Source organism: Cheilinus undulatus, linkage group 17, assembly GCF_018320785.1.
Source record: "Cheilinus undulatus linkage group 17, ASM1832078v1, whole genome shotgun sequence".
NCBI lineage: Eukaryota > Metazoa > Chordata > Actinopteri > Labriformes > Labridae > Cheilinus > Cheilinus undulatus.
This window is the reverse complement of record NC_054881.1, coordinates 17,584,195-17,606,660: the sequence shown is the minus strand read 5'-3', so window position 1 is coordinate 17,606,660 and position 22,466 is coordinate 17,584,195. Positions and strand designations below refer to the sequence as shown.

The 22,466-nt window shown below is 38.2% G+C and overlaps 1 protein-coding gene across 4 annotated transcripts in view; it reads right to left on the bottom strand.

Moving 5' to 3' along the window:
* Positions 1-22,466, bottom strand: part of LOC121524730 (transcription factor 4-like) — a 349,074-nt gene that overhangs the window by 196,253 nt on the left and 130,355 nt on the right. For all 4 annotated transcript variants that reach the window (XM_041810216.1, XM_041810213.1, XM_041810215.1 and 1 more), the window contains one exon: positions 8,463-8,521. In XM_041810216.1, the coding sequence (XP_041666150.1) occupies positions 8,463-8,521 (59 nt within the window). The remainder of the gene's footprint in view (positions 1-8,462; positions 8,522-22,466) is intronic.

The following is a 22,466-nucleotide window of genomic DNA, read 5'->3' as shown; positions in this document are numbered from 1 at the left end:
AAAATAATTTGGTTTTGATATAGACTTTTGGAAAAAAAACTGGGGTCGGTGGAAATCTTCCTGTTGTTAGTGTACGTGTGAGCTCATCCTCCTCTTTAAGTATTTTTTTCCTCTTTTTACTAACAGCCGAGGATGAAGCCAGAGGAGTTTGGACTTCAGCCCAGCATGTAAATTTATCTGCCATTTCCAAACAATTTCCATCAGGAGCCATTCAGACTGTGTAACAGGATAATTTGACAGCAGCCCAGTAGGAAAATGGCCAGTGAGGCAGTAATGTTTGATTTATTTCATATTTTCGTCCTCTATGGTTTTCTGTGGCACCGTACAAAGGCCACAGCTGGATGTGAGTGCTGGTTATACAGGAAAGATCAGCAAGCTGGATGGATGGATGGATGGATGGATGGATGGATGGATGGATGGATGGATGGACAGACGGGTGGGTGGAGAGAGGGAGGGAGGGATGGGTGGATGGATGGATGATGGATGGATGGTGTATAGAGGATGGATGGATGGATGGATGGGTGGATGGATGGGTGAATGGGTGGATGAATGGATGGACGGACGCGTGGGTGGAGAGGGGGAGGGAGGGATGGATGGATGGATGGATGGATGGATGGATGGATGGATGGATGGGTGGATGGATGGGTGGATGGATGGGTGGATGATGGATGCATGGATGCATAGATGGATGGATGCATAGATGGATAGATGCATAGATGGATAGATGCATAGATGGATGGATGCATGGACGGATGGATGGTGTATAGAGGATGGATGTATGGATGGATGGATGGACGGACGGACGGGTGGGTGGATGGAGGGAGGGAGGGATGGATGGGTGGGTGGATGGATGGACATGATATAGTACATGATGGATGGATGGTTTATAGAGGATGGATGGATGGATGGATGATATATGTATGGATGTGTGGATAATAATAATAATAATAATAATAATAATAATAATAATAATATCTTGAATTTATATAGCGCCTTTCAAGAAACCCAAGGACGCTTTACAGGAACACATATACATGGACAAACTATGGATGGAGAAAAGATTGCAGTTCTAATCTTTATTCTTTACTTGCAGTTATTAATTTGCTCCTATTGCTGTTATTTATATTTGGCAGTATAGCTGTTCTGGGATCCCCATGCCTTTTCACAAGCCTATGTGGAAAGCATCAACCAGGAGCAGCACATATTCCTGCTCTTCCTGTGCCTACAAGGAAAGCCTGAGGCAGAGAGAGAAGCAGCAATAAACCCTGAACACAGCAGACACCAGTGAAAACAGAATGGCACTGATTTAGTCAGATATGGCACAGAGGAGGAGCTGGGGTGGAGGAGGGTTGCAAAAAGCAGCTTGCAGAGGGAGCAGCAAAGCATAGCCAGGCTACAGCTGTTTAAATACAGCAGCATGAGTGCAATAAGACAACAGCATGCTTAGAACAAACGGGCTGGCCAGTTGATGAGGACTCGCGTGAGATCAGCTGAGCTTGACTTTGTGGCCAATGCTATATGCTCAATTTTTGAATGCCATTAATGGCTAATGTTCACATGGTAAAATCTATTACATGGACTTTTGCCTTAATCGATTATGGATGCATTATTTAGGCAAGAAACCAGAACAACAAATGGCTGAAGGCAACAAATGGCAATTAAAATTCAGAATTAAGCTGTCAAATGGTATTTGGAGTGGACTCATATAACCCTCCTCTTTTTTGTGATTGCTTAAAACAGAAAACTGCATGGATAAATAATTCAAAGCCTTCTCTACTGAAAGTACAAGCGGATTTATGTAGGATCAGTAGGAGATTGTTGGTTAATTACACTAAAATACAATAAATATAAAACCAAAGGGTATTTGAATGAATTAATGGTTGTATAAGAGTTAAAGCATCAATAAATATGTCCTTGAGAAAACAATGAGTCTGTCTAATCACATTGACAGAAAGATATATAAAAGAATAAAAACACACTAAAATTCATCAACAAATTGGCATAAAAGTCAGCTTATTGATGTTTAAAAATTTAAAGTGAAGCTGCAGCTACTTTCTCCTCAGCAGTAGAAAGGCGTCTATATGAAAAACAATCCAGAAGAACTGACACACTTGGCATGAGGCAGATATGACCGGCATGTTCCCTCTTTGTGCGCGTCTTTGTTGAGGAGGGCTGTCAGGGCCAAATCGTGTCCTCGCTGCAGAAAGAAAAAGATCAAAAAACCCAAAAGACCCAAAAGACGAGAAGGTCTTTTCTCCCCACAGTCTGAAAAACTACTACGAGTCCTTCGAATGCCACACTGGGATTCTTTGCTTCTCTTCAGTTTCCTTCAAACTACTTTATGTCCTCTCTTCATTCACAACGCTCGACAGTAACGGTTGCCCAGTTGCCCCGGGCAACGAGATTTGGCCCACCGTCAATCATTTTGTTTGGTTTGATCGGCCCTGTTGGCAGCCTCTTCTGCTGTTATTAGACAGAACCTCTGTGTCCCTCCTCACTGGTGTTCATATCCAAACACAAAGCATGGTGTTTAAACGTGGAATCAAAAATGTAATTATGTCAAGATTTTAAGGTATTTTATATTTTAATGTCAGTTTTTAGATACAGACATGGACCTCATGTTCTCTTCTCAACCATTTTATACACATAACACAAGAAATAAAGACTCTATGGCTGTTTGCACACATGCACTGTTGCTCTCCTACTGGCCCTATATTAGGGCTGAACAATTCGCAGAAATAATCTAAGTGTGATTTTTTTCCAAAATATTGCGATTTAATACGCGATTATTCTTGGGTTGATCTTATGTATTTTTCAACAAATTCAAGCAATAAATAATTCCATAAATAAGACCATCCATAGTAGCATGAATCTGAATATGGGGGTGCAACAAGCTTTAAGCTATAAAGGAGGCGGCTGGGGTGGGGGAGGTGAGTCTGGCTACCAGCTGATCGCAGCTGGGGTAGGATTTCCGTGAAGTAACGCTAGGCTTCGTCAGTTTTAGATAGAATGAGCTAACTATTTTTGCTCCTATTGCAAATGTGATGTCATTTGCTTTGTGTAAGGGCATTATCATTTTTATGTCACTCATTTTGATTAAGAAAAAAACATACATAAAATACAAAAAAGAGCATTTTTGTAAACCATTATTAAAAAATTGACACTTGAATGTTTGCATAATGTGCATAAAAACTCTGCTGCTGCAAAAAATGGATTTATTAAACTGATATTTTGACACATTTCAAGGTAAAGAAATATTGCAACTTCTCTGATTGGAAAATTGCAGCAGGCCATATTGCGCTTTAATCTAATTTGCGATTAATTTCCCAGCCCTACTCTATATGCTGTGTGGATAAAGCTGCTAGTGATGATGCTAAGAGGCTAGCAGTAATCTGGATCTCCAACAAGAGCCATAACTCCCATCAGTCTGAGCAAGGCTGGATAGACATGAGTAAAGCTCTTGATTAATAGCAGAATACTGAAATTCATCAGTTCACAGGGTAGCCTTAAGTACATGCAGCTATGCATCGCTAACCTTGCAAAGCTAACTGATTGACCAGGTTTCGTATTTCTTCAGGTGGATCCATCTTGCAAAGCTTCAGTCTGAAACAACTATATCTGGCTTGAGAACAGATTGGATGAATCAGCATCACTTGGGGAGAATGAGGCGGTAGCTGTGGGTGGGGTTTAGTAGTACTACAAGCTGGTAAACAAAGGAAGCTGTTGGAGGTAGCTATAGTATAGCATAGCAGCTGTTTATCAGAACTGGACAACTTTCTTTATTCAAAGAAGAGCACTTCTTCATACAAATATGGTTTTTACTCTTCTCCTGACCGACTTCGGCATGAGTTTGTTTCACCATCTGACCTCCAGCATTAGTAGTTACCATAGGGGCTACTGTGGCGAGTTGTGGTACTAGCACCTGCCACCAGCCAGATGCAGGTATTTTTGAGCACTGTCAGGTGAAACAGCATGAATCAACCCGCTTTTTCATCTTGTTCCTGCTGACAGTATGTGAAAGCTGGGATGATCTGACTCAGTATCACATGAGAGTAGTTCTCCACTACAACTAGTATACCTGCTAAACGTGTGTATGAAACAATAACTTGCTTGCTGCAAGTCCGAAAAAGTTCAAGCCTTAATTTTGGCTTGAGGCTGCAGCAAAAGCCCCAAAAATATTAATTTCTTGTGAGTCAAAAACTTATAACGCAGGAAAATGCCCCTGTAGGAAGCACAGCAAGTGTTTGCATTATCGAGTACAGGACAAAATGGTCAAAAAACACGGTTAAAAAGGAGCGACAGTTCAGAATATCTGTGCAACAACTCCTTATCGAATAGCCTTTAACTTGAATACAATACGGTTCAATTTTAATATTATACTTCATAAAATAATGCAGCTTGTTCAAATAGTTAAGAGTTAGGTAAAAGCATCCAATCAACCTCTGAGATTTTTACAAAGGTTGTCCTTCCCAAACAATTTCAACGGTCAGGTGCCCAGATGGGTGTGAGACATATCCCATGCAATGCATATTAAACAGTCTAACTGGCATGTCAGGTTAATGTGCTTCCATTCAGCCAATTTGGATGAAAGCATCTCAGACATATGTTATTTGAGTAATCTGAAATCACTGACAGCTGCTAGTGATCCTGATAATACAATCGAGTAACATGACTTAGCTAATGAGGGCCTATTGACCCAAACACATCATAAATACATATAACTGTCCATACTTTATGGTGGCAGAGGTGTATAAGACAGATTCTCCTCTACTGTAGATAAATCAGCATGTAAACATCACTGAAGTGAAAGTTTGGCTGCAACTTTTCTGTTTTCAGTGACTGAAATAGTTCCAAGTTCCGTATGGGGCTTCAACGTGACCTGTTAAAACTTGCCTTTCTGTTTTTCTGTGGTTTTCAGGTGATAAAAACGTGCATTTTGAGTTAATAGATGTAGGCTGGATTTAAAAATGCATGACTAAAGTATGCGCATGCTTAAAGAGTTCTGCTGCATTTTTACTGTACATAAACTGTATCTGGATTTACTTTGCATGTTCTTATTCCCCTGGTATTGAACCTTAACATCTTTCCCTGCTGTATGAAATATTACAGTCTTCATGTATTCATCATAATCCCTAACATCTTTTTACACAGCTCTGATTTGCATAAGCAGAAAATATAGTTCTTTGATAAGCTTTAATTAATAGACGCTCAAGATTAAAAAGAAAATAAATCCATAATATCAGACTTGTGTCCAACAGCCTGTACATGAATGGAACGTATTGATCAGACATTTTCATTTCAAATACCTGCTGGGGATCATACACCTAAACGGTGTACATCAAGCTTCTCTGTTTAATATTCCAGCAGCTGAATCAAACAGTAACATCTGTATATTTGCTTAATTATCATCTTTTCATAGATGCATGGCAAGAGATATGGGCAGTGCTAGTTCAAAAAATCTGAACACCTGGTGCCATCACTGCATGTAAAAATAACTTTATAAAACAATGAAAAGTTTAAATTCTTTGTTTTGTGAAGTTGAGGATATGTGGTGAAGTTGAGGTATGTCTCTGGAAAAATATAAATGCTAGCAGCTGTTGTTGTTCGAAGTAGTTTGAATGATTTACATATATAAACTGATTCTCTTTACGCTTCGTTAAGTAAACTTTGAGTTCATTCTAACTCCTGACAAGTGTCCTGTTAAAGCATTTGGTCATAGATGCCACTGTAGTGTCATTCCTGAAGGAATTACAAATTGAAAAGAGTGAAAGTCTGCCTGGGGTGGTGGCTGGACATAATGGACAAGACCAGTGGTTCTCAAATGGTGTGGCAAGGCACACTAGTATGCCTTGAGGGAAGTCTAGGTGTGCCTTGAGAATTTTTACTTTTTGCCACTCATAACCTATTTTTGCACCCTTCTTGACACTTTCAACATGTTTTTGCCATTTTAGACTCATTTAACCACCTTTTAAAACATTTTTGCTCACTGATATTGTTTTTTCAGTTTTTTGATAATTTTTAACATCACTTCTAACTCCTTTTTGCCACTTTTATGCATTTTTTGCCACCTTGCCACCACTTTTTGTATTGTTTGGCCACTGTTTTACCAGTTTTTTTTAATCATCATTTTGATCCCTTTTTTCCACTTTTAACCCATTTTTTTTTTTGCCTTTTTTTAAAACCTTTTCACCGACTTTTGTTATTGTTTTGTCATTTTTTTCCCAATTTTCATAACTTTTAACCCCTTTTTTCCACTTTTACCTATTTTTTAACCACTTTTTTGCCAATTTATGCCTACTTCTGCTATTTTCTGTGCATTTCTTTCCAAAAATTTGCCAAATTTAAAAAAAAAAAAAAAAATCTTTTTCAACCCATTTTTGCTCTTTTTCCCCACGTTTGGCCACTTTTTGCCCAATTTTCTTCATCAACATAATTGTTATCTCTTTTCACAATTATTCACTTCTTCTCAACTAAAGTTGTCTCAGTATTCCACTTTATTTTCAGACATCCTGATGTTTCTGCTCATTATGACCTCGCTATGATGCCGACATTACTTTCCTAACTATTTAATTCAGTGTTTCAATCAACATTGTTAACATTACCAATATAAAGGTAATTCTGTTTTAATGGGATAACATTTTTAAGAAGGCTATATCTTACCAAAGGTTAAATAAATAAAACTCATTTTTGTTGCTTTGATTAGAATGTTTATTATTTGGGTTAAATATATTGGTAATCACAGTTTCACCATTATCCACCCTTATGAGCAGCCTTGACTGTCATTATTGAAAGTGTCTATTTTGCATCCATATGAATATGGTGTGCCTTGGCTTAACTTTAGGTGTGCCTTGGGCAAAAATTTCTAAAACCACTGGACTAGACAAACAAATTCTGGGTTTTTCCGGTTTGATTTATATTGGGATTTCTTTAACTTCTACTTTTGATTACTGCCAGACCTGTTGAATAAAGAAATCCTTTAAATTGAACAATTAGGCTAAAAAATCTCAAAAAGCAACAAACCATATCACCATTAAAAAAATTCAAGAACAGATGAGGAACAATGTCACTGACATCTATCGGTCTGGAAAGGCTCTAGGACTCTAGTGAACTATGGTGAGAGCCATTATCCACAAATGGAGAAAATTTGAAACAGTGGTTAGCCTTCCCAGGAGTGGCCGGCCTACCAAAAACTACACTAACAGCACGCTGACGACTCATCCAGGAGGTCAGAAAAGAACCCAGAACATCTAAGGACCTGCAGGCCTCACTGGACTCAGTTAAGTGTTAGGGTTAGGGTTAGGGTTAAAATGGCAACCATGAGAAGGTTCCAAGCCCAAAACCACTGCTGATCAAAAAGATCACAAAGGCTTGTGTCACATTTGACAAAAAAGATCTTGATGATCTCTTTGGGGGAATTTGGAGGAAGATACTTGTACTGTTTGTACAATTACATCAGGCGTTACTCAAACACAGCATTTCATAAAAAAGACCTCATACCAACAGTCAAACATGGTGGTGGCAGTTAGATGGTCTGGGGTAGAGGCTGACATTTTTTGGGCGGTTCCCAGGGATACAGGATTCCTGCAGGATTCCAACTATTCATTCCACTATTCAATCACTTGATGGGGACTGGATAGTGGAAAAAAGTAGGTGGGAGTAAGAACTAAGATGACAATAGACCAATTTTATGTATAAATATTCACATTAAGTTTTTATTGTTTATTGGGGTTTTTTTAAGCAGAAAATGGACATAAGCACCGTGTATTGACCACACATGGCAGCCATTTTGCTTGTAGTTTTCTGTGAGTGAGCTAACACTGCAACGCAAGTCAAACAAACTACACTTCCCACACCAGAACTGCTGCAGCCGACACTTCCTCCAACAATAGCAGGTGTTATGTTAAATGAGACTGGCTCATTTAAGCAACTAAGGTATTCTTCAGGCCTTATTTTGTGACATGATGAGCCATATGTTAGCAGAAGTCAAAGTGACCACCATCATTGGTCCTCATAATACCTCTTCAGAAACCAAAGAGAGATGTAACTGAGACCACGTCCTTGTTCAACGGGTAATAATAATGATATCAGCAAACAATACAAAGATGACTCTTAATCTGAATTAATGAAATGTGTATGAATGGTGTATTGAGGCCTAGCTTTAGTTTTCTTTTCAGCGTGCTAACCGTCAAACTTCTATTAAATGTACAGCTGTGTCCTTTCACATGCCTGAAATACACATAGAAAACATTCCTCAATGGCAAATAGCTGCTCTCACTCAAAATATTCAAGGCAAACAAAAATGACAAGCAGACAGGCATTTAAATCCATCAAGTGAATAAAAGACTTCAGCCACTGACTGTGGAGAAAGTCGAACATGCGCCCTTCTTTGACACAAAATCCCTAAAGCTCAGCGATACACCCACTCTGTGTTTGAGACAGAAGAAGAGTGGAGTTGGACTGACCTGGTGACAGTGTGGGTTGGACTCTCTGCCGTATGAGTACGAATTCCTCTCTGTTTTTCCTGGAGGAGGGAGAAAGAAAAGACAAGACAGAGCAGTTAACAAAATGATCATCTGGATAAGGAAAAACTGATGATTACCTTCTATGTATTACTACTACTACTACTACTATGTATTGCTCATTTAACCATTTTGACAAGAAGCTATGTTCCTGTGACATCATGCTCAAGGTGGGCTGTGCAGATGCTTTACTGTTTTAGGGTGTTTGTCATCCATGCAGTGAGATTTTGAGAAGTTTATATGACAACTTCCTGAATAAAACAACCATAGCGAAAATCAGTACATTTCAGTTTGTACTGTTCCCTTTTCCCATTTAAATCCATAACATGCTCTTTTTTACATGGTTATGTTCATGCTACAATCATTGATCAATCCCAAGTTCTTTATTTTCCTTCAAAATAAAAGCAAGCCTGTATCCAAACAGGGAGTCAGTCCCCCTTAATCGAATACAAAAAAAAACCGAATGAAAATATATATTTGAATTTTAAAATGCAACAAAAAGGAAAGACTACAAAGATTCTGGGCAGGATTATTTTTTTAAATCAACTCTGAACTGTTTTACTCTGAGCTATCAAAGATTCCCTTTTTTAGGAAAGTTCAACAGCTGTTTTGGGATGTGACGTGGAATCATTCTCTCTCTTTGTTCTGCTTTGTCAACAAAGGTGGAAAAAGTACAAGAGAACTGTACTCAAGTAAAAGTACAGCTAAAACTGGTTAGAACTTATTTTAGTTGTAGTAAAAGCACTGATTTCAGTTACTTTCCACCCCTGATGAGGGACACATGTTTGAGGAAAGTCCTTACATTTAAGTCTGTACTTGTAGTCAAAATGTTTATTCTCTTTCAACTAATCTTTAACTAACAATCCAAATTATAACATCCAGTTGTATAAGAAAATTTATGGTCTAGCAACTTGTTTTAATAAATGATTTGATTGTTTATATTTAGTCTTGATTCATCAGGATGAACACTGCACTTCTGATGAGTTGCTGAAAAGTATTTGTATTTACACTGATGGTCATGTAAACCTCAAAAGGACAGACAACTATATTTCAATCTTCCCTTGATTTAAAAGATCACTCAGTCACACTTTGTTCAGTAAAAACAGCCAAAGATTTTCAGTAGAAACCAGCAAAAGCCAGCCCTCCATATCACAGGCTTCAGCGTGTGCATGTTCTGTGTGTTTAGTACTCGCTGATCTCACAGCACAACAACAAAACAGACATCTGCTCGGCCTGCGACGTATAGATCATATACTGAGAGAGAGGAGGAGAGAGGATCTCTATGCTACACGATTCAAAGCAGACACTTTGAGTCTCCGCCTTCTTTCAGATGTAGATTTAGTGTCTTTGCATGTACAGACTTAATACAGAACAGGGTGTACGGCTCCAAGGTGGAATTTATGAGCAAAATGTAATCCGTCTCAGATCACCACTGAATTTCACCCTTCCAGCTTGTTAAAATGAAGAAAGAGCATCCTACTGCTTTAGTCGAAATTGACCTGAATAATGACTGGTTCTGGATAAAATGTAGAAGACCAAGTACACAACAAAAGCCTCCTCGTTGTCAGTACTACACTGGTTTGCTGCAGGTTTTCCCTTTACGGGATTGTTCTGCTCTGTGCCGTTCTCCCATTGGACCATTGTTGGTCCATGGAGACTCATTAGAAACACTGCACAAGATCCACCTAGATTTCACAAACTAACTTCAATTTTCTACCCATCAGAAGAGAGATAGAAAGAACAATACTACAAACACTGCTGGTGCATTGCTGGAATGTCATATTTCACTTTAATAGTGTGTCACTTGAAGAATCTGAACTATTCAAAAAAGAAGCCGCAGCTAATAAAGGGTGGTTAATGTTAGATAGCTGACCATTTGCTGGCTCTAATTGCCCCACTTAGCCACCAATCAAAGAGCCCCTTCTCATAGGTGGGGGGGTTCGTTCTGTTCGACAAACTTTCACCTGGGCCAGTGCCAAGTGCATTGTTATGAAATTGTGACATTAGCTGGTCGCGTCAGTGTGCTTCAGGTGTCTGCAAGAGATATCCACATGAGGTGTATTTTCATCCTGTGTGTGTGTGAAAAATGCCCTCCATGGATCACACTAACCATTCACAAAGAATACCAAACCTAATCTCCATTTGTTATCATTTTGATTTTTGTTTATAAATCAGTGCTATTCCTATAATACAGCACTGGATCAGTTTTAGAGGAGATGTTTTGGCTGAGTGTCGACCAGTTGCTCAGTTGTTGGAGGTCTTTGGTCAGTCAGAGATGGTGTCAGCCACTAAGAGAGGGATGGGGGAATCATCTGCATGCATGAAAAACATTTTCACTAAAAGTTCTGAAATTTCCTTTCAAAAAATCCTCTAAATTTCAAAGAAACTACATCAAATTTATATGAAAATTCTTAAAGTATTTACAAAGTATCCAACAAAAAGTTTCCCTTTTCCCCACAAATATTCCCCAAATGTTTCAAAAGAACTTCATCATAAAACCCAAACGTTCCCAGATATTTTCCTGAAACTTCCATGTAAATTCCTGTACATTTTCAAGCAAATTCTCCAAAATTTTAAAGCAAATTCCCACAGAAATTTCTTATTACATTTCTGAAAATTCTGAAATCTCACAAACACAAAATCCCATGAAAGACATTCCCCCAACAGATTTCAAAGGTCACCCCACCCAAAATTGACAATGACGTTTTAATGAAAATACTGTAGAATTTCCGTTCACATTCCCAAAAATTAACAATACAGTTCACAAATTTATATGACAATACCTAAAAAATTTCCAGACAATTTTCTACAAACATCAACACAAATTCCCATGAAAATACCGTAGAATTTCAAAGCATATTTCCCCTTCACTTTCAATGAAACTCTCACTAAACTTTCCCAAAAAATGTCATGAAAACACTTCACAAGCAAATTCTTCCTATTATCCATGAAAGTTCATGAAAATTTCAAAGCACATTCTCCCAACATTTCAAGCAAATTACTTTATCTTTAATGGACAGTCTGGACAATTATGTTAAAAATTCTAATTGCAGAAATAATAATAATAATAATTACTTGTTTCAGAAAAGCCAAAATATGATGTCCTCATATGAACATGTAGGGTCTTAGGAGGTTAAGGCAAATGACAATTCTTAGCTACACTTTGACTCCTAGCAATCCCGGTGTTGAGCTTCTGAGACAAAGCTCAGCTTGAAGTCTGTAGTTATTTTTTAAAAGTATCCATTCAGGCACCGACACTGATGTTAAAGTATTGATTAAGCATCGTATCGGAAAAACCCAAATGATACCAAACCCTAGCTGAGAGTGCTGCCAGCACCAATAAAAGCACCAGCGGTGCACACGGGCCTGAAACATGAAAAATGTTTTGATTCAACTCTGATGATTCAACATTTAACCCATCGACGATCGACGTCCTTGATGTTGCTGCAACATTAAGTAACTGTCATTACCACAACTAACAGCTTAATGCTGGTCTAGTTAAGCAGATCAGACCACGTAACACATCTTTTGTTCTGTTTTTTCCAAATTACAGTCTGTATTGGGATGTCATGTTAGCTGACATCACTAGCATTAGACTTTGGGAATAATGTAAAGGATTTTAACAGTTTTTACAGATTTGGAGTTATCCTCATAGATCCCACTGTATATTTATGTCTTTATTATTACATCCAAATCAGACCCTTTATACACTTTTATTAGTTTCCTGAATACTTCCTATTTTTTACATGAGCTACATCTAAAATCATTGACTGCTTTACATTTGGAGTCATAAAAAGAAACATTTACAAAGTGGGGGCCCGGCAAGAAAAAGTTTTTGAATCCCTGCTCTCTGGTATAATTTGACGAAATTCTGGACACGCTTCCGTCCTCTAATGACAGCATTTCCTCTTCCTTCCATTTCTGCTTTGATTTTAAATTTGTAAACTCTGTTTTGGTATCAGATTGTCCTTTTTTTTTTCCTCTCCATTATAATGTGCAGGTGTCTTCAGCCTAACCTCCTCCTGACACTCATTTCATGAATGTGAGAAAACACAGCGCAGCCATCCTCACCTACCCGGCTGTCTTTATAGAACATCTTTGGTCAAACATGTTTAAACATGTGTTTGATTGAAATCAGACATCACAGCTCTTGAAACGTGGGCCAAGGATTGATCAGTACACGACAGGAAGGTGAAGCCTCTTTGGCAGGTAACCCATTGCGTTTTAATACACAAACCCGGAGCGTCTGGCTGTGAAAAAGGTGTCTGATGAATTCGGAAAATGCACCGACCGCCGCAGCGTTGAAGACAACAAAGCTAATTTCCTCTCCAGCTTCTGAACAGGCTGCTACGAGCTGCGGGACCACTTCGAGCCTATTTTTTTTCCACGCAGACCTCCTTTTCGGATAAAACCTTAAATCTTCAGCCAGTCTAAATATCAAACCGCGGTTAGTGTGTAATTACATTCTGCGGTGGGTGCAGCCGTACCAGATGAAATGGAAGGGTTTTATAGCGAGCGTGTGTGGAGGAAAATGAAGCGTGTACGTGGTGAAGGGTTTGAATCAGGCGTGTATAGACCAGTGCTGAATACACGCCAACATGGTAGTCGATGCAGAAGAGGTTGATAATTACAGGCGTACAGAATGGGAATGTGGTCGACCATGTGTGTGTGTGGTGTGTGACCGATACAGCGGCCTCGACGGCGACTGATGCCAGCTGGACCAGTTTGGCAAACTCACAAAGACTCCCACACATGCACTGCAACACACATGCAGAGAGGTTTTCTGTTTACAATACGTATACATGGCATATATATAGCCCTGTATACACACACAAAAAGACTCACACACATGCAAATGTACTTTTGCACGGTACCGAAATATAACCACACAGAGACACTGCTGCATTTTAGGGAATTAATTCAAGACTGCACACAAACACGTATAAATACGCCTTTAGATTTAACAATGCATGCAGCTCTGCATAAAAACAAAACCTGCAAATGATCTGACATTCTTTCCATCAGAAACAAAAATCAGCTTTTATAACAAAGAAGTGTTAATTTTGCAGCAAATTCAAATTTAGATTTAAATGTTAAACTGGATAACAATAGATTTTTGGTGATAAGAAATCATCAAATGACGTTCAAAAAAACATGATATTTCTCCACTTTGCATTACAGTGTATTTTAGATAAATAAAACTACAGATTATGCATTAAAATAAGTCATATTTATTTTACAATATGGCTGATTAAATGAGTTCAAAGAGAACACACCTTCTGACTATAAATAAAGACAAAAAGGTCAAAAGTTATTGAGATTTTCTAACTAAATCTAGACTAAAACTATAAAGGTTAAAAGTGACTAAAGTGTGCCTAAACTTAACCTTCATCAAACCTTAACCCCCTGAGACCCTAGCTTTCAATTGTTATTCATCTTTATATCTAATGTTTATTTGGGATTAGAAAAGCCTGAGAAGTATAATAACTAAACATTGGATCTCATTAACAAGTAGTTGTCAAAAAAAAATAATGTCCTCATATGAGGACCGTGGGTCTATTTTGCCATATAACACAGTAAAGACACCATCGTGCAATACAAAATGGGCAATTCTATCAAACTGGTGCAAAAACAGAGTTGGAGTATCCTGAAATAAAAAAAATACATATATATATATTCTCCAATATTTATCTCTTCATATTGGCAAACTCTCAGGGTTCACATCCGTACAATTTTTCCTAATTACTTCTTCCTTTGTATTTTTATTTTCTAATTCTGACTTCCAATTGCGTCACTACTGAAATAAAAGTTTTATTAGAAAATAATTGAGCTTGAAAAGCTCTCTAGAATGTGTTAAAGTCCACATACAGAATATATTAATGGAAAAAAAGTGTTCAGTTAAACCCACATTTTATTAAACATTTTCTCAGAATAAGATTTTGTTTTAAAAGGCATACATTTATTTGAAGTGGTTTCAAAAGTAATGCTTTATTTGTTAGAGTCCACATTTGATTCTAAAACATCAAAACATCACTATGAATGGTTAGGTTTTTATTTTTGATAAATAAGGCCATTTTATGTTAGTGGCAGAACTCATTTAGTGATGACAGCAGTGCTACAATTAAAAAAAAAAAAAACATATGAAGTAAATTAATATGGGTTTTTTCCTAATGTTTTTTTGTAATATATCCTATAAGTGTTTTTTTTTTTGATCAATGCAACAGAAAAATTGCAAAAAATTGTGACAGTATTATTCTCATGAGACTCAATTTTAGACTTTTAATTTCTGAACACCCACCACAAAATTCAAAGTTCCCTATGAATGATTCCTGATTATAAATGTAGCTTAAAATTTCCGTTTTTTTTTCTTTCATGAGAAAATAGCAAAATATTGCTAAATATGGATGACTGAAAAAATTACACCTTTTCTTGTGTGTTTGGACCACAAATTGCACCATTTTGAAAGAATGGCCCACATTCAACTTTACTGAAATACCAAAAGATGGTTTTGCCACAAAATAAATAGTAAGTAGTGCATCATATCGCCTCAATGCCCTTTTTGTCTACACGAACATAATTTTGAACAGTCCTTATTTTTCCACTGGTAAAAAGTCTCAGTGTCCTCATACGATTACTTCCTGTTTACCAGTGTTGTAGCTCGTTGTTGTTGATAAAAACTTATCAAATTTGCTGCCATATCAAACTGCAAACATAACCAAGTATAAATAAACAAGATTCAATCATAAAACTTAAAGAGCTTTTGTTCCTTGACCAGTTTTGTGTTGGGACTAGCTGACGAGAAATGTGGTTAGAATGGTGGCCATCATGAGTGGAGGCTGATAAATGTCATGTGCTATGGATCACAAGATGGCAAAGAGTCTACAAATGAGGCTTAAAGGCCTAAGTTTAGTTAAATGCCTGATAAATCTGAACTTGGCCCAGCATTAGCCAAAGGCTAATGCTAGCAGCTAATGCTAGTGGCTAGGAGTTTTTCCTACCTTTGGGTTTGTTGTGGAGCATGTTTTACAAAAACAGTCATGTTTTCCTCTTCTAAAACACTGAGAAAGTCCTACTCTACTCAAGTAAAGCCTAGTAAAGACTAGTAAACTGGTCTTTGCGCAGCAGAGGCTTCTTCTCCAGGGCTAAATGACAGGCAAAGTACCATGACGCCAACTACTGTGTAGTCTCATAAGGGAATAAACAAACGTCTTTATGATCTGTAGACTTTATCAGTTAATATTTATATTCTATAAAATATCTGCAATATCGGCCAATAATTTATCAGTACTGATAATTATCGTGCATCCCAGGATAAAACATGATAATAATCAGTACTTCTTAAAAGGTCCGCTCCTCTTTCTCAGAACAGCAGGTGAACACAAACATTATGCGCTAGTGAATGTTACTTTTAAGCGAGTAAATGTATAAACACAAAATATAAGTTTAACATTTCAGCAAAAAATTTACACTTCGTGTCAGTTTTTGTATCGCGCAGACAAGCAAAAACTGGAGTTTAATAAGAAAACAAAAGTCAAGGATGGGAAGGGTCAGATACAAGACCACTAAACGGACACACACAAGCTCTTAAGCACACACTAAACCAATATAGATGTGTAATTTCCTTGCCAAAAACTGGAAAACAAACTTAAAAAAGCTGCAGAAGTCTTTTTTCTGGTATCATAATAATGGAGCCTAGTCTTAAAGGAGGATAGTTTATGATTCAAATAAGTATTTGAACTCAAGATTGATCTGAATGATCATTAGATGCATTTTTGTTTGGACTATCAACTTTTCTTTGAAGATCTTTGTGATTTTTATTTACGACCCTTCATATTTGTGAGTTAACACCTGAGTTTCCGTTTCCCAGTACATTAATTTCACTCTGACATTGAAAAACCTCAGTTTAGGGCAAAGTTCACAGAAAAAGTTGTCAAATATGTTTCACTACAATATTGTGTATTAAGGCAACCCAACTGAAAAAAACACATCAATGCTGTTCCAAGGTTTTCTCATATGATGTTCCTGCTTCAGACAACCTTGAGACAAATCAAACAGAAACTCTACTTTCTATCACTGGCAGCCACACTATCTCCTTCTTCTTTTAAATTATCATATTAAAGTGTTGTACAGGGACAGAGATTATGTAACACGACCATTAATGAAAGTGAGGAATACTAAAAAGCAGCAGCAACACACAGTCAAACTAGAAAAGCACTCAGAGAGCGCAGACCTTCGCCATCAGCCCTATCTCCTAATAGTGAAGAATCCTTTAAAAACATTCCTGAATCCAGACGGTGATCTGGATCACTCCCAAAATCTAATTCGCCAATTACTCCCTCCCTGGTGGGGTGGAGACACGGTGAGGCAAAGCGTTGGCTTCGCTACATGTGGACGCGGGAAGCACCCATGGTCTCACTGCACAACTGAAAGTCATGGCAGTGGGTGAATATTCCTCTGTTCCTCCCAGCATTGTAAGTATTCTCGCTACAATTCTCTGTCTTTCTCTCTGTTACGCTCCGACTCGTCTCCTCGACCAGGAATGCGTCTTTCAAACTCTAAAAAATTCCAAAATTTGGAATAAGTTACTTATGTCCACCATTTCCTGGTGTACAGAATCCTTTAAAAAATCCCTGGATCCAGACGGTGATCCGGATCAGCCCCAAAATCTAATCAGTTCTTCCTTATGCCATTTCTGACATTTCCTGAAAATGTCATGAAAATCCGTCCATGACTTCTTGAGTTATGTTGCTAACAAACGAACAAACGAAAAAACCCACCCGATCACATAACCTCCTTGGCTGAGGTAATAAGTTTGATAGAAACAAAAACTAACTATGGCGATAGTAACTATACACCGAGTGCATATATTATTATATTGAGATAGAAAGCAGAAACAAAACATTGTTACAATCACCGCCACTACCAATCTTTTCAAAACATAAACCATGAATCTTTACGGTTCCTTTGTTTAATGCAAACTTAATTTCCAGACAGGGTTACACAATATTCATCACAGATTCTTGGCCAAAGGTTCTTTAATACGAATGGCATTCACTCGTCAACATCAACATTAGTGCTATAACCCACTGATCTGGTCACCGAGCTGTTATTGTCCAATTTCTGCTCTCCAAGTGTCTAAAAATGAACCTAATTAGATCAATAAAATCAAAGAATGCCTCCAATTATCCCTAACAAGCTCAGTTTTTGTACATCAGTATTTCTAAAACCCTGCATTAGTCACCAAAGGGAGGCGACCAGGAGGCATCCTGGCTCCTTTCGACGTGAAAGAACTCCTCACCTTATCCAGAACTCCTACCCCAGCTGGTGGTCCCAAGCAGAGAAAGCCAACAGAATCACATCATCTGCAAACAGCAGACATGAAATTCTGAAGTCCCTGAACCGGAAACTCTTCTCCCCCAGACTGCGTCATGAGATCCTGTCCGTAAATATCACAAACAGGATCGGCGACAAGGGGCAGCCCTGGCTGAGGCCAGCATACACCAAAAACATGTCATATTGAGACATGACTTTGTTCTGAAAATGCGGACACAACTCAAATTTGATTTTACAGGGACCTGATGGCTCACTGCAGTGGCCCCAGAACCCCATAGTCCCACAGTACCCCCCCCCCCCCCACATAATCTGTAAGCCTTCTCCAAGTCGTCAAATGCATGTAGACCTGATCATTTAAGCTCACCCTCTGGTCCACTGGACTTTGAAATTGTCGACAGAAATAAAAAATACCCAAAAAATGAAACAAGCCTTTAACTTGCCTACGCCAACCTGGGGTGGGATGTTTTCAGGTTTGATCTGCCACTTTCCCCCCACATGACATTGACTGGTCCATTCAATCTCCAACCAGAAACAAGCATATTAGCTTGAAGCTTTGCAAAATGAAAACACCTGAAGATAGATGCAAAATCTCATAAGATAGAAATAAAATTACAAAGGGAATAATTGCATACATTGGTGTAGCTTTTATGAACCCCACACAAACAAATGAACCTGAAGTCTTCAGGTTTCTTTAAAAGGTTGCATGGTTGGAATGTACCAATTTCGTGTCAAATGAAAGCTTACATCAGCTAATAGCACTAAAATTAATTAAAGAGATCCAAAAATGTGAATTTCTCTAAGTGACATGCAATGCTAACAGCTTGGATATAAGTGCCACATTGGGATATGAAATGTTGAACATTTACTTACACCTGAAGTTATTTTTCCAAGAGCAAATACCAACATTTGCTCATTGCAGCTTCTCAAATATAAGGGTTTCCAGTATTTTGTTTCAAGAAATATAATTAGATGAGATGTTGGGAATTTGGACTGCTGGTGAATCAAAAGTTAATGGCATTTGTTGTTATTCAGTTTTCATTTAAATTAAATGGCTTAATCCTACATTACAGGCTAAAATATATCACAAGGTCATTGTTGTTTATTGTCCAGGCTTCTCATGTATGAACTTTTTCCTTTATCTCAAGTATAGGTCGTAACACCAGGACTTAAAAAAGCAAAATAACCCATCAACAAACAGTGAACTTTCTCAATCCTAAAATAAACCCACTCAAAGACGGATTTCTAAACTCATCTCTACCGCTGCCAACCAATGGATTACTCGGAGGATCCCCGCAGTGACATTTTTCCTGGCTGACAAACATAAACCGGCTGATTGGCTGCGAGGAGGACCCCCGGACGATGCGGCGCTCGTTAGAGTGTGCTGGCTGCAGAGGTACAAAAGGTGGAGGAGGGGAGGTCAGCCCACTCCGCTCTACAAAGCCCATAGAGAAGTCGGTGAGCCAGGAGGACCAAATCCCTGCTAATCCACCGAGCAGAGGGAGCGAGGAAACACAAATAAGCTCCATTACAGACTGACAGCTAACAGGAAGTACCATGTTCTGTTCGACTTTGAGCTTTCATCACATCATTACTTAAAGGAGGTAGTGGTGGAACTTAACCTCATTCACACAATAACAAATCATGGTAGTTTAATAATCTAATCTGATCATCAAGACTGATTTGAACTAACAATTTCATAGTCAAGGAAACATGAAACTACTTGGCACCTTCATGTTCAGCAAGACATTCAATTAAATCACATTTAAAGTCACAGTTGCAGAAATAGGACACTGGACAGAGTCAGGTCTGACTCAACCACTAGGCCACATGCACCCAATATTTACAGCATTTAAACAGGTGAAAATTTTAATTTAAATTTAAATGATCCCAAAACTCAAGTTTCAAAACAAATATTAACTTTCTTCATCAAGTTTATCTTTTATTAAAAATAAGATGTTTTTTTACAAAGTACAGGTTACCACTTCTGTAGTGAGTTTAAAAATTTAAGCATACAACCAAATGGAAAATAATACCTTAACTGTCCTACTGTTAATGGTTCAATTTGCCATTATTTACCTTTATTTTACTCCATTTATTGTGTAAATACTGCTCATGATGTGATTAAGAGTTTTCACTGCAACTGGTGCTTTGTGTAACATAAGCGCCCTCTGATGGAGTCCCTGCAGATTTGAGCAGTCCAGCCCATGTCTAGTGGCCAGTCTGCTCTATGCATCAGAGAAGTTTTTGTGTTTGGCGGACACCAAACACTGCACATCACCACAAACACACCATCCCCACTGTAAAGCACGGTGGTGGCAACATCATGCTGTGGGGATGCTTCTTGGCAGCAGGCCCTGGAAGGCTTGTAAAGGTAGAGGGTAAAATAAACATGGAAAATTTGGTAAAATCCTGAAGGGCTATCTTATCTAGTCTGCAAAAGAACTACAGCTTTGAAGAATAGGTGAAGGCTTTTTATAGGAGCTGCATTCTGACCAATCACATATCAACAGCATTTGAGGGTACTTCACACAGTGCTGACAAGAATTAACAGTTGGAACAAACTGGCATCCATCATTGGTATTCTTATCATGTGGTGTCTCCAAGATCTGCATAAAAGTTTGGCTAAAAATGCTTCACAGATCAAACACTAACACTTAAGTCACAAATCTAATTAGTACTGTGTATAACCAATCAGCAGTGAGATTCTCTCAATACCTGAAACATTCAAGAAAACATGACATATAAAGGCTTTTTCTTCTCTTAAGCAGAGGGTGCTTTGTCTTCAGAATATTCACATACTTACAAAAAAAATGTCCTTGCACTTTTTTTGTACTGGATCTATTTGTGCCATTATTCAAAGCAGGTCCTGTGTGCAGTGGCAGAGGGCCACATCACAGGCTCTCTTTCTCTCTTTCTCTCCATTAAGCACTATTCAGGCCATCTCCACAAGGAACTGCCCAAGTATAGAGTTTGACAAAGCATGGCGGTGACAGCGGAACAGCCAGCAGTTAGTTGTCAAAGCCCATCACAAAGCATTGTGGGGGACACGAAACGGCATTTAGCGTTAGCTGTTTGCAGCATAAACGATCAAAAATGGATTAAAAATGGATGGCCTTCAAGATCACATTAACTAGTGTGGAATAAGTCTTTAAGACCCTGGAAAGTTGACCAGGTTTCAGGGTCCAGGGTCATTGATAGCGTCATTAGAACAGCACAACGGCTTGCTCCAAGAGGGAAAAAAGGAAAAAGCCATGGTTCAAAGGTTATTTTACTTTTCATAACCTGGGTCTTTTCTTGTTGTACATAACATTGTCGGTTTCAGATAGCTAAGAGAAAATCACATTTAGGTCTTTTTCTTTTTTGGGTTACACAGCTGCAGTGAGCGTGAGTAAAGTTGCGGTAACTTACTGTATGTATAGACAAATGTGGAACCAAGAGTCCTCAGATTAATGACGCTACTCTAGAGGTATGACAGCCTTCACATTTTAAACATAAATGCCACATGGAAAAGGAAGTCTTGCCTGGAAGTCGTTTAACTCTAACACAGGTTTCACAAGAAGTAAAGAACACCTGCTTTCCTGGAGGTTCACAAAATTCATCACACAGTAATAGATGAGGATTGCCAAAGTGTTCAAGATTGAGTAAAAGTAATATTTACCTGTGATATGTTTGTGAGAATCACCAAAATCAATTAGATTCAGTTGACAATACTGACTTGTTTTTGATTAATTAAGACTCACCATAATATGCTTAGCTTTCTAAAATTGTAGCATCACTGTTGATCTCTGAGGTGTAGCCTTATACATTTCTGTTACTATCAGAATAAATGGCGTTCTTGTGCAGAATCTGGCAGATTCATCCTACAGTGCAAGAGAGAATACATAATTTCTGCACATAATAGCAAAGGGTTCTCCATGTTTGGAAAGTAGCTCAAATTTCTTAACTGTCCATATTTAACATGGAATTTTTTTAAGCTGATATATGGGTATAACTTTGGAGACACTTTACATGGTCAAGAATTCCCACCAAAAATGTGTACATCAGACGATGCCATGTAATGTCAAAGTTCAACTAAGTTTTCTGCATTTACTTCTATTTTGGCACATGATTGTTGTCAAACAGATAAAGAACTGACACAAAAACACATCCAGATTTGGCAAAATGCTTCACAAACTTCTATTTCTATATTTGGATGAAGGCCAGTCCCAGAAACGTGAAGATTTTCTGTCAAATCAACATCCAAAGTCTTCATAAAAGCAGCTCTCTTCTCTTTGCGAGACGTCACAGCAGCAGTTTTTAAAGGTCGCTGTTATAGCTGACCTTTTCTCTGTTGTCTTAAGGCAGCACGTTCACTGACGTCAACTGTGTCCCAGAACAAAACACAACACAACTCAAACCATGGAGAACAAACACTCCTAACTCATGATCTAAAACTAGAGACACACTTTCTGTGTTTGTGTGAGTATAAATAGCTGATTTTGTTGGACTCGCCTACACAGCAGAAGCCCACAAACCAACATCACTTTGTATTCTGGTCATGTCTGCCTCCTCCAAGCCCAAAACGGCTCTCAGACCTCGAGTGTTACTGTTGTATTTTTTTTTCTTAACTCTTGC